Source organism: Amblyomma americanum, chromosome 3 (genome assembly GCF_052857255.1).
Source record: "Amblyomma americanum isolate KBUSLIRL-KWMA chromosome 3, ASM5285725v1, whole genome shotgun sequence".
Classification (NCBI taxonomy): Eukaryota; Metazoa; Arthropoda; class Arachnida; order Ixodida; family Ixodidae; genus Amblyomma; species Amblyomma americanum.
Window position 1 is genome coordinate 200,025,560 of NC_135499.1, and position 12,976 is coordinate 200,038,535.

The window sequence follows — 12,976 nt, forward strand, 5'->3', positions numbered from 1 at the left end:
GGATGTTTTAAATGGTTTTAAAAAATGTTAATATTGCAGAGTATTTGAATTCCTAGTCGCTACGATAATACTGGCGCTAGCGTGCAAACGGCGCTAGGGCGCTGGCACCGGCACCCTACACGGCGCAACTTTCAACTTCGAAGAAAAAAAATGGTTATCATGTATAGTCATAGCTACAGTATCATAGCCTCCTTAGTAGTATAAATGAGGCTATTGTATGTTTTTTCCGTCCTCCGTGTTATGTGTGTACAAAAGTACAGTACTACCCCTTCTAGTACACTATAACAAAGAAAGGAAGCCCCTGTACTTTCACCCACACACGTTTTTTCTACCCATGCATACATAAACACCACAGGCGCTGCTTGCTGTGCACTTACCACCAGGCTGGTCATGCCGCGGCAGTGGGCCGTAGCAATGCATACTTTAGAGAGCGCTGGACGTGAATGCATTGCCGGGCAACATCGCACAAAAGCAGTTGCTTTAAACACAAAATGCTTTCAATTCCCATTCTCGGCAATATCCGCGGTGAAGCTGGAGTAGAAACATGAGCCGAAATTTCCGTTGCTCAAAGTTGGATCGAATCAACGTCGACTGAAGCAGGAGACACATATCCGGCAACATGTCCGACGGGCCGCTCCGGTCGCCGCTTGCGAACTGCCGCCCCACTGCAAGCAGGGACACACGGAGCGGCAAGTACCGACGCACAGCATCGCATAGCAGTGTCTCGGCTGTGTACTTCACGTCCGCCCAGAATAGACAAAACAGCCTTGCTGTCAGGAAGACTGCTATATTCGAGCAGCGACAAAGCATGCCTGCGCAAGTAGCGAGCTTTCGGCAAAGGCGCCGCCCGCGGGGTCGTCGGGTAACGAACGGCGCTGATACCTGGCTGCCCTGGTCGCTAGGCCTATATAGCCTGTTTCGCATCAAAGCCGCACCGGACAGCGCTTCGGAAGTAAGTCTTCTGGGCTATAATAAAACGCTTACTATTGACATCGTTTTAGCTGTTCACAACATTATCTCACAATAAAATTAGTGTGGCCGGTTTCAGCAGCGGAGCTAACGAACGCTAGGCGAGTCGCACCGCCACGGCGGGCAGCGGCCGCTGCAAAGCTGTTGTGGCAAGAAATTTGCTTGTATCGCAGTTGTTACTTTTACGAGTAACTGCGTGTTGGTCAACGACCCTCAAAAATGGTACATTTCGATATTTTTCTATCCCAGGGTCTATTATTTAAGTGAAGAAATTTTAGCTCATTTTTCTGACGCTGGCGTACGGGATCTCCGGAATAATTTTGACCACCTGGGGATCTTTAACGTGCGCTGACATAGCGTTTCGATGGAGGCGAAACGCTAAGGCGCCCGTGTGCTGTGCGATGTCAGTGCACGTTATAAAGATCCCCAGGTGAAGTTCAGAAGTGCAAGATGCCGGGCTAGTTGGTAATCCATGATGATTTTCAGTTGTTAGTCAGCGCCCGTGTCTGTGTCTTCTTCCTTCGTGTTTTCGTCTCGTTCCTTGCGCTGTTTTTTCATCATCCCCAGGTGGTCGAAATTATTCTGGAGACCTCCACTACGGTTCCTCTCTCTTCCTTTCTTCTTTCACTCCCTCCTTTATCCCTTCCCTTACAGCGCAGTTCAGGTGTCCGCCGATATATGTGAGACAGATATACAGCGCCATTTCCTTTCCCCAAAAACCAATTTTCAATTTTGTACAGGATACAGGCTGGACGGCCGGCCGGCAGTCTTGGCTCGGTGGACTTCGCGTTCACATCAAAAAAGACAAAACAGCCATGCTGTCATAAAGACTGCCTGCTATGTTCTAGTAACGGCAGCATGCCCTGCACGAAAGCCGAACTTTCGGCAACGACGCCTCCCGCGGGCGACGAACTGCGCTGCTCCCTGGCTGCCCTGCTCGTCGCTATAAGCCTAGTCAGTTTCGCATCTATGCTGAAGCTGAGGGCGTTTCGGAAATGGTCAGCGATAGTATTACTATTGTCACCGCTTTATTTTGAACCCCGTCACATGATCAAATAAAGATATGCTCGATTTCCGCGACGCCTTCAGCAGGCGCCAGGTGAGCCACCCCAGGCACGAACAAGAAATTTGCTTGTATCGCAGTTATCACTTCCACCAGCTACTCGGTATTAGCCAACGACCTTAAAAAATTATTTATTTTTGATATTCCTCTATCCCATGGCTTGTTATGAACGGGAACAAACAGTACTATAGCCCATTTTTCAGGCGCCAGCAGCCAGGCTGGCAGGCCGGCCGGCACCGAAGAAGAATAACTTTATTTTCCACATATGTAGGAGGCCCCCTACTCCCCGCCCCGGCGCGTAGGCTCAAGAGACAGGGGCCGGGGCCTACGCAACTTAGGACAGGCGAAGTTAGTGTTTTTTTCGCGGCTTCCGTCGCCAGGCAGATGACTTGCTGCTGTTCGGCGGGGGACTCGCTTCGCAGCAAGGCCTCCCAGGCATCTCTATGCCTGGGAGGCCTTGCTGCGAAGCATTAAAACATTAAAAGTATACTTTTAATGTTTTCCCTGACGCCTGGGGACTCTGGACATTGCCAGATTATATGATCAAGAGTACCCCTTTCTCTGCAGATTTTACATTTATCATCTTATATTCGTGTGAAGAACAGTCACACTGGATTTGGGAAATTCCCAGCTTGCAGGCGCCGCCAAGCGACAGCCTCTCCGTTACTTGAAGTTCGGTCCCGCGGTGGTAGTGCTCGACGATTTCAGTGTAGGTTTGCGCGCGCTCACCCAGTCCCCGACAGCCGGGTGGCTCTGCGGTTACCCGGAAATAGAGAGCTCGGGCTGACTCGTGTGGCGCCTCGTTGCCTGGGACTGATTCGTGGGCGGGGGTCCAGGTTATCGTAATTTTACGGTTCAATTCAGAAATTGCTAAAATTTTGTTTTTTTCTTTCGACACCCTTCCTTTGCCAAAATTCCAGACAGCCGTGTTGCTATCGCTAATTATGATGTTTGCTTTCGTTCCAAAGCAAGAGAGCGCTATTGCAACCTCCTTAGCTGCATACCTATGTTTCGGCTTATAATGGATGCGACGGCAACTGGTATGCCACGGCCATTGACCACCGCGGAGATTGACGCCCCCGAGTTTCCTTTAGCCGCGTCTACATAGGCGACTTCCTCAGATTTCGTATTATACATGCGCTTCCACCCTTTTTGTAGCGAGAGCTACATTATGCGCAAGTCTCGCCGTTTCGCCGTGGCCGCACCGTGACCTTGAGCCGTTGCCTGGCAACCGCTGCAGCTGGCGGCCGCCGCTCGTCGCGCCATCTGGCGTGACGTCACAGGAGGAGCAGGTGCCGCGGCGTACCGGCGAAAGAGAGTTGCAACAGCTGTGCGCATGCGCCGTAGGAGAAGGGGGGGTTGGTGCAGCTGTATATATATAGAAAGCGGCTGGGTGGAGCTATCGGTAGATATGGATAGTGAGTCGAAGAGACTGAAAGAGCCAGGCTTCGACCACGCAGTGGAGATCCATGATCGACGTGGTTTACCAGAGACAAACCTTAGCCTCAAAGTACTGCGTCGGATCCATCGAGACGGCTGCCTGGTACTTCACCGACCATCGGGCCGTCTTTGTGGCAATTGAGAAACGAGATGAGGAATTACAAGACGAAGAACCGGAAATAAAATAAATGCGTCACACTTTGCTGCATAACAAATGTCCCATCTTTAATGTAGCCTTAATTACACGCAACGGGGGGATAACAACCAAAGCTAAATTAACATTGGACGTAGCCGGAGAGAAACCAAGCTAATCGACAAGGTGTAATGAAGTTTAACCGTATATCTCTCGCTACGTATATCGTGGCCTAGCTGAGCAAAGCCACTGCCAATTTTTTTTGTCTCCGTTCCTTGTTATAAGTCGGGTGCATGTTTTTAGAAAGTGGAGGGACGAGTATGTTTTGAAAGTTGTTTTTTCAGGAAAGGAAATAGCGTAGTAACTGTCTCACATATCTCGGTGGACACCCGAACCGCGCAGTAAGGGAAGGGAGGAAGGCGGGAGTGAAAGAAGAAAGGAAGAGAGGTGCCGTAGTGGAGGGCTCCGGAATAATTTCGACCACCTGGGGTTCTTTAACATGCACTGACATCGCACAGCACACAGGCGCCTTTGCGTTTCGCCTCCATCGAAACACGGCCGCCGCGGGCGGGTTCGAACCCGGGTACCCCGGATCAGTAGCCGAGCGCCCTAACCGCTGAGCCACCGAGTATGTTTTCGCGACATTTTCGGGGAATATCTGTCCTGTCACTCGCACCCCTGCCTGATTGCAGCCCCACCCAACCCAGGATGGTTCTGTCCGTGTTGTGAACGCCAACAAACAATACTAGCGCATTTTTCAGGCGCCGCGACCAGCATCCAGCTAGGCTGGCAGGCTGACAAGCCCCGAGAAGCGCTCCCCTACTTCATCATGACGATGGCGCTCTCCGCGCTACAGTGCCTCGATGGCCAGCGGAGGCGAGCGGACAAAGGCATCCTGGGTGTCGCGTCGGAAGAGGTCTGACAGGCTCTCGCAAAAGCCATGCATAAACAACGAGCGTGATTTGCGCAATGCTTTTAATTGAACCAAGCACCAAAATGATGCAGCAGATGCCACGACACGTGCAAGGCGTATCTGTTTTATTGTCATCTTTCGGCACAGGTACAGTCTTGACAGCGGAGCTATATAAGAAACGTACACAGTACACAAAAGGTGAACAGTATTCACACGATGCAGAATTGGCGCGTGTCTAGCGTTTTCCTGGCGCTGAGAGGACTCCGCAGCTTAGAAACATATGCATCTATCGTGCTCATTTGCAGAATGTAAAGATTTCAAAAGCCGGTTATATACCCGTGCAAATGAATATACACTTACCTCACACAACTCGTGAACAGGCCCTTCGGACTAATGCCGAGCTCGGAACAGGCTATTCTGTTAAGGCAAAATAATTCCGTTTAAAGTCTCATTTAAGCATTCACAAGTCCAGAAACTGGATTTCGGTTTTGTACTTAACAACCCTAAGCTGCATGTATAAGGCCCGAACGTCTCAGTGCTAAATACAGGAGGAGAACTTGACTGCCGGGTTAAGCTTGTGAAATTAAAGCACAGTGCAGCGGAAGCAACGCAAGATCGCTGTTGGAGGGCGTTAGAAATGAATATGCGCGCGTACACACAATTCGTGCGCATGCGCACATTAGCCTCTTTGGTACACTGATGTTCTACTCGGTCAGGTGCGCAAATGTGATTGGTACAGACCACAAAACTGCGACTAGCTATCTGATCGTACTCAATGCGTAGCACTGAAACGGTCAATCGTATCGAAAGTAGCTCATGAAGATTAGAAAAAGACAACCCAACAAGCTTGGGGACAAAAGACCGAAGAAAAATAATGAGAAAAAAATTCTACTAGTGACTTTACGCGCACATAGAAATCAAAGGATTCCATAAACCGTCGCTCGCACGTTTCCCTGTGAATCTAAAGTCAGGAAATGTCATGTGGCAGCTGATGACTATCATGGGCAAGTTGTCTGACGAATACATACATGATCTGGCCGGCCGCGCACGGGTAGCGTCGACGGACGGCATTGCATTGCTAAAGTGATGTCTAAAAGGCACTCGGGAAGCAGGGGTGAGCGACCCTGGACATTGGTGACGTTTGAAACCATTAATAGCCTTTGCACCGCCGATATGCCGCTAACAGTGATTGGTTTTTGAAGTCCTGTGGATATCGGGACAACCGCGAGGATAATCACTGTTAATGGCTTATTGGCGGTAAGAAAACTATCAATTGTTTAAACCTGTGGACACCGTGACAACCGTGGGAAGAAGCAAATAGTGCCTGCATGAAGAACGCAGCATACAGAACGCATGCATGCATTTCACTTGCACGTTCTTGGGAGCATGCCATTGCGAGGACTAATTAAAGAAGAAAATTATTTGTGCAAGGTGGGAAGGTGAAGATAAACGCCCGCTGGAATTAATCGCGTTTACAGTGTAAATCACTGGCTGGGTTCTTCAGTAAGACGTAATGCTAATTAAGCCATCGAAGGGCAGTGCGCCTTAAGTTGTCACCAGTGTTGTCTTTTATACAAGAGCGCGACGTTTCTGGTGACGGCATCTAATACATGGCTTAACGTCACCGGTGAGCCGTCGTGGTGAAAGTGGTGGAATGGAGGTATAGAGCGAACGTGTTCTAAAGATCTGTTCAAGCGTGCTCGGAATGGAGATCACTTCTCCTCGGCAGTTCTGCATCTCAGTTTCATCGATATAAAGCCGCCTCAGAAGCCGCCTCAGACGTCTTGTATAGCCACATTCTTGTGTCTTGTAACACACGCCGTACGTCGCAGACTTGCGACGTCAGGAGTGAACCCGTGGGTACTTTTTTGTGTCTCGCGTCCCCTCAGTTTCCCATGACCTCATACCTCTCCTACGCGTTTCATGGTAATGAATTTGGCAATGTCACCTATTCCACCTAGGAGGTGAGCGCAGTGAAGCAAGTTCCGAAGCTGTTCATCAGCCTCCTGACAGTGAACTCTGAGCTGACAGTATGGCGGCCTTCTCTATGAGCAGACCGATGTGCGTTGCGTCGCTTCCCTGCGGTACCCCCTCCAAAGCATAAGCTCGCCCACGTCATCTTTCACTGCGCTGCTATTGGTACACGACTGCGACTAATAGCGACGCCCAAAATGGAAAGCCTACTGCCGGTGCGTGTCCACGTGACGTAGGAGGAGGTGCTTAGGTCTCGGTGGTCATGACGCGGTCCTCCGGCACGGTGGTGATGCCGGACGCCTCGGAGCGCGTGTCGTCGGCGGCGCCAGGTGGAGGCACGCACACCAGGGCCGGGAAACGGCGAGCCAGCGCGGCACGGTACTTGGGGTGGCTGATGCCGTACACGATGGGGTTGTAGCAGGCGTTGGCCTTGGCGAATACCGAGCCCCAGATGGTGGACAGGGGCGTCAGTTTGGAGCCGTCGCTGAAGATGCCCGCCCAGGCGATGGTCAGGTACGGCGTCCATGCCATGAACCACAGGCCCACGGTCATCATGGCAATCTGGGACAGGAACGTGACAGGAATGTGACGTGGTTGTGGCTGAGCGCGGCCTGCCACTGAGACCGCCTGAGTTCCATTATTTGCCTCAAAGCCGCCAAACTCTGAACCTAAATGTGCATATAGGCGTCTATACAAGTCACATATAAAGCTATTTTCCTTGAAAATCACACGGGCTGCCGTGGAGCCTGCAGCGTCTGCAGTACCACCCAGCCTGCGATACCCTCCGAACATGGACGTTATCTGTTACACGGCTAGAGAGAGAGAGAGAGAGATAAAAATTTAATGTCCACTGGTGTGGGCTGATGGCCTGGGCTAGGCACTGCCTCACTGCACTAGATGCCTGACAGTCCATGTCGCTGCGGCAAGGCTAGAGTTTTACGCCCTGATGCGTGAGCCTGTAGGGCTTCACTCGGATTAATTTAGACGCCCCTAGTTTGGTTGACGGCAATCGAAAATCCGAAACCACGTGATTTCCTGCGCGTCGTAATCCCAGTCACCACGCGACTGCCATATCTAAGAACCAAGCTAGCAGCAGTGTATCCAGCAAACAAGGTGAAGGCCTTAATGCCGCACCAAAGAGGCCTAATACCGCAGACTGCGTACTACAAACGGCCCTGCACGGGGCAACACCGTTGGGTGTAGAGCAGATGAAAGTTTTTTTTTTCATTTTGCCGCCGCCCCCCCCCCTTTCCCGCCAACAGAAAGTTCAACGATGCGCGAAACGGAAAGTAAGGGCGTATGTCGACAATGTTAGCGCCTGGAGGATGAAACCGACGCGCAGAGTTGTAGGTGGTACTGAAAGGTGGCGCCCCCTATTGCCATGCATAGACCGTACCTTTGCGAGTCGGGCCTCGGCGCTGGTCTTGTGCTGCTCGGCGTTGGCGCGGAGCGAGGCCACGTTCATTTTGCGCGCCTGCACGCGCAGCTGCTTCTCGTGCTGCGCCACAGTGCGCACGATCTTGGAGTAACAGTAGATGTTGATGAAGAGCGGGGTCCAGTAGACGCCCACCGCGTACGCCACCACGTACGACGCGGACAGCAGCGTCTTAGTCAGGTAGTCGACGGTGCAACTGGTCATGTTGCCTTCGGGGACGTACCTGCGTTGAACCCCGTCAGTCATGAAGACGTACGCACCGTTTCATACGAATTGCTTCGAATTCGTGTGGTGCGTATGTATCTTTGGATCTGCAAGGCGAGAATAATAATAATAATTGGTTTTGGGGGAAAGGAAATGGCGCAGTATCTGTCTCATATATCGTTGGACACCTGAACCGCGCCGTAAGGGAAGGGATAAAGGAGGGAGTGAAAGCAGAAAGGAAGGAAGAGGTGCCGTAGTGGAGGGCTCCGGAATAATTTCGACCACCTGGGGATCTTTAACGTGCACTGACATCGCACAGCACACGGGCGCCTTAGCGTTTTTCCTCCATAAAAACGCAGCCGCCGCGGTCGGGTTCGAACCCGGGAACTCCGGATCAGTAGTCGAGCGCCCTAACCACTGAGCCACCGCGGCGGGGCGCGAGGCTGTGGTGAAGACTAATATCGCCGCACTTGGCGCCCCAACAGCAAGCGGTCATGGCTCCGCGGAACCATTGTGAGCACATGAGGGGATCCTCGCGTGTGAGTGTTATATACCTTGACAACAGTAATTTTCCTATACACCCCCTTGCTTTTGTGAAGGCTCCCCCTGAATTGGTAACAATTTTTTTTTACACGCTACAGAAATTTTGTTTAAAAGCGCCGGAAGAAAGTATATATACGCGAAGGGACACATCGTCCATAGCTGGCAGGCGGGGGATGAAAGCACGACTTACACACGAAAGAATGCCACCCGGGTTTCAGAGTGCCACAGCCAGGGTGCAAGCATGGGGAGCGTGCAGCAAGATGGTGGCGCCGCGTGGTGACACCCATCGAAAGCCTGTGGTGTGTTGTCTGGTGGTGGCATAAAGCAGCGCGCTGAGCATCACCATTGAGTGCATGGAACTACCAGACGTTTGAGATGTCATTGACAACGGCCGAGATGTTTTTATCGATTTCATCGCGAAAGTGGTGGGATGTTATAGGAAGAAACTCAGACGGGTGTATAGCTGTTCGAAATGTGATTGAGAATACGCACATTTATTTCTGGCGGTTTAGTTTGTTTTTTAATGATAGCAATTACAAAAATACTCACGTCTTGGTTTATATATATTTCAATAGTTTAGTTACTGAGTGCATAGTCGGGATATGTTAAGTGCCTGTACTCGGTATACATTCAACCAGTTGTGTGAAGCAGCCGTAAATTCATATCTAGATGTGTCAGTGTTAGGAAAATCATCGTGGTTGATACCAAAGCACCCATTTACACCCCTCGCATATGTGTATAGTGTTGGATATGGATTCGACTTCCTGGTGTGTATGTGTTTAATTACTGAGTTGCTCTGTTATGCCTAGTTCACAGGTGCGCGTCTTTTACTGCGTTTTTCATGTCTGCATCACGTGGATGGTGTCATACAGCTAGTTTTTTTTTCTATAATGTTTAGGGACTTGGGCAGGGCATGTAATGCGAGGGCAAGATAACCGGTGGTCCTTAAGGGTAACGGAGTGCATTCCAGGAGAAGGCAAGCGTAGCAGGGGGCGGCAGAAGGTTAGGTGGGCGGACTAAGAAGCTTGTAGGCATAGGGTGGGCGCAGCTGGCAAAGGAAAGGGTTAATTGAAGAGACATGGGAGAGGCCTTTGCCCTGCAGTGGACGTAATCAGGCGGATGACGACGACGATGATGATGATGATGAGCCTCAACTGCCACGCAGTTTCTCAACACAGTTCCTGTTCTTTATCTTTGCCTGTTCATAAACGCTACCTATGTCGTTGTGTAAAGCGAAGTAATTGTTCGCAATCACCCCACCCCCCTTTCCCCCCTTGAGATTTAGACACCCCACCAATACCGATTCCCTGGGAAACCCCTGCATGTCAAGCTTAATGTTATTCAACCATACTGCGCCAGTGCTGGTCATCAAAGGCACACACCGTCAGTGTACGTGCTGCAAGAACAGTGCTCCGTACCTGCTCCAGCCGAAGAACGGCAGTATCGTCCAGGTGACGGACCAGAACCAAACGAAGAAGATCATGAGCGCCGCCTTCTTGTGCGTGAGCGGCGCCGCGGCCACGCCGCGCACGATCACGTTGTACCGGTCCAGAGTGATCATCACCATGGACCAGATGGAGCCGCAGCCAAACAGCGAGCCCACCATGCCGTACACCTCGCACATGAACGGCCCCAGGATCCACGTCTCGGCGAAGCAGTTGGCCGCCATCGTCGGCATCATGAACGCCATCATGCACCTGCGAGAGTCCATACACCGCAGCTGTGCCCTTGTTGCCTGCCGACGAGAACCGAGTAGTCGTGGAACGGCTAAAATGAGACGACTGGGCATCTGTGTGCTTTTAACAGTTCTGATTCTGCGTGCTAAAAAGCGCGTGTAGACAGTGCCCTCTGTTATCAAGATTTGTTCTTAATGCACGCACGTAATTTGATTCGAAATTTATACTCATCTAAGAGGTAACGGAAAAATGTCGCTGTCAAATACAAGTTTTTGAAGAGAAAATCAGTTGTGACAGCTGCAGCCGCAATTTTTTACGTATGTGCATATCACAGCTTGCTGATGGCAGGGATGGGACTGTAGTCGGATACAACTCAAGAACGAAGTGTCGAATGTCCCTTACCCCTCAGAAAGGGCCCTCTAGCCAGTGGTGTCAGCCAGTTGTCGTGATGTCGCAGTTAATCCATTTAACTCCTCGTTAATTTTCTTGCGCCTCAAAGCTCCAGTGATGTCACGCCAGCAGGTGAAACAGGATTAAGCACGACGTCACGACACTCAGTGGACGCCATTGGCTGAATATCCTCTTTTGAGGGGAACTCACCGCTTCGTTCTTGTGTTGTATCCGACTACAGCTCTCTTCATCACAATAGTCCTCCTGGTGATTCGGTACCATCACTATATCGCGGCATCTCTTTAAATACCACTGATGGACATTTTCCTGTACTTTTTTCCCCGATGAAGCCTATGGCTTTCCTTGCTGACGAACTCAGGCTGATGATATGAGCAGGTTCCTAATGCTCACTATGAGCTGCGCCACCGCAATCAGGGGCGAATCAGCGCGGCCAAGAGAAGCGTTGTAAAGACGGCTGGGCTGAACTGACCAGTCTGAGAAGGCGAGGTTGACTACGAGCATGTTGGTGGGCGTGCGCAGTGACTTGGTGGTGGTCATGATGTACATGACCATGCTGTTGCCCGTGACGGAGATGACGCCCAGCACGACCATGGCGAATCCCAGCAGGCTGTGCCACAAGGGGTTCATGGGAGGGAACCTATACCAGTGCGGGTGGATCATGTACATCATTTCTTCCGGCACATTCTCCACCACGGTGCCGTTCTTCATGTAGGGGCTGGCCAGCTCCTCCAGGAGAGACATGCTGCAAAAAGGGAGGGGTCATGGCAAGCGAGATAGGCATCATGCAAGGCATATTTACCACGTCTACCAAGCTTTGAGAAAACATGTAAGAGTGTGCGGATGGCAGCGATTATTTTTATGCCCTGTGCATACGACTGCAATGCAAGTACGCGGATACGAGCATGAATTAAATGACTATAATGAAGAGCACTGAATGTTGAGAGAGATTACGAGAGACTGGCGGAATACTTTTGCCGTACTTGTGCAGGAGGCTGGATTTCAGCGATTATAATGAGCTAGTAGGAACGTATCCAAGGGGGGAGGGAAGAGGGCGAGGGTCCCCCCCCCCCCCCCGAAATCGCGCTCGACACCCCCCCCCCCCTCCCCAGCAGTGTTCTTGTTAGGCATGGGCCCTGCCTCCTTCCCCCCCCCCCCCCCTCACGCTTTGCCCTATACAACTGCATGGGGCCCCTCCCGAAAAAAAAAAAAATTTCTGGCTACCTGCCTTGCTGGCTCAGCCCGCTAACATACAGACCTTAATGCCATTGTTGCCCTCTTTGCTTACTGTAGCAATGCAGTGGGAAAGGACATCAAAGAAACAGCAAAAGCGCTAACGTAGCTGCTGGAACACCTTGCGTACCTTCCGCACACCCGTCCGTGCCTGAGCATCCGCAGTGAGATTAGCATCGTGCATGTGGGGTTCAGCGGATGTGCATGCAAGGTCCGCACTTACGCCATTGTGGTGATGTCCCCCTGGCCCCCCGACAGGCTGCTGCTCGTCGCTGTCGGCATGGCGACGCCGGTGTGCTCACGGAGCGGAATGATGGGCGGCTCGAAGGACGGCTCGCGCTGACTGCGCCCTTAAATGCATTAGCAAAACGGCTCCGAGAGGCTTCGCCGCCAAACTCGATTACATTCGGCGACGAAGCCGCGGTCGGGCTCTGAGGTTGCGTGCCGCCTATAGCCACGCCGCTTAGTAGGGACCCTTCCGCTTAGCGTAGTTACCCTGCTGGCAGGGTGGAGACAGAGGAAACGAGCGGTCGGAGCTACAGTACGCGGCCAGACGCGAGGAGGAACCTGTGTTCTACGCCTAAAGGAACGCAAAAAAAACAACACATAATAGGCGGGTCTAGCGACAAGTTGCGTGTACGTGAGCAACAATCGTTTGCGACACTGAGTCGCCTTCAGACATTTTTGCGTTGTTTGTTTTTCCGCTAAATTTTGAGGCGATATAGCTGAAAAGAAACTCCTTTCGCCCAAGGTCAATGCCCGCGTGATTCACAAGCATGCGCAAGGTCTCGGTAGAGTAGCTCGGTACAGCTCATAATTCTCAGAGATGGGCTATGATTTCACGCTGTTTTTGATCATTATAAAAGCATTGTTCAACTTGATTATGTGTTTGCCTGTTAGTTCCAGGTGGTTAAAAAATAACGAACAATGCGGCAGTGTTGAACTTTTTTCTTTTTTTTTTAGAAGACACGTTGCGACATTAGGG

General features: G+C 51.3%; 1 protein-coding gene across 1 annotated transcript; it reads right to left on the reverse strand.

The window, feature by feature from the left end:
- Positions 1-4,588: 4,588 nt before the first annotated feature.
- LOC144125864 (ocellar opsin-like) lies at positions 4,589-12,303 on the reverse strand. The gene is made up of 5 exons (XM_077659610.1): positions 12,215-12,303; positions 11,231-11,503; positions 10,093-10,371; positions 7,889-8,150; positions 4,589-7,053 (listed from the first exon to the last, which is right to left on the reverse strand). The coding sequence occupies exons 1-5, from the start codon at positions 12,271-12,273 to the stop codon at positions 6,739-6,741; spliced, it is 1,188 nt and encodes a 395-aa protein (XP_077515736.1). The 5' UTR covers positions 12,274-12,303; the 3' UTR covers positions 4,589-6,738.
- Between the last annotated feature and the right edge of the window lie 673 nt (positions 12,304-12,976).

Bases quoted from the DNA above. Each gene is read 5' to 3' on its own strand.
- LOC144125864 (XM_077659610.1), bottom strand. From the start codon at position 12,273: ATGCCGACAGCGACGAGCAGCAGCCTGTCGGGGGGCCAGGGGGACATC. The intron at 8,151-10,092 runs GTACGGAGCACT...GGTTCAACGCAG, and splicing joins CCGTTCTTCGGCTGGAGCAG to GTACGTCCCCGAAGGCAACA. The intron at 7,054-7,888 runs GTACGGTCTATG...TTCCTGTCCCAG, and splicing joins CCGAGGCCCGACTCGCAAAG to ATTGCCATGATGACCGTGGG.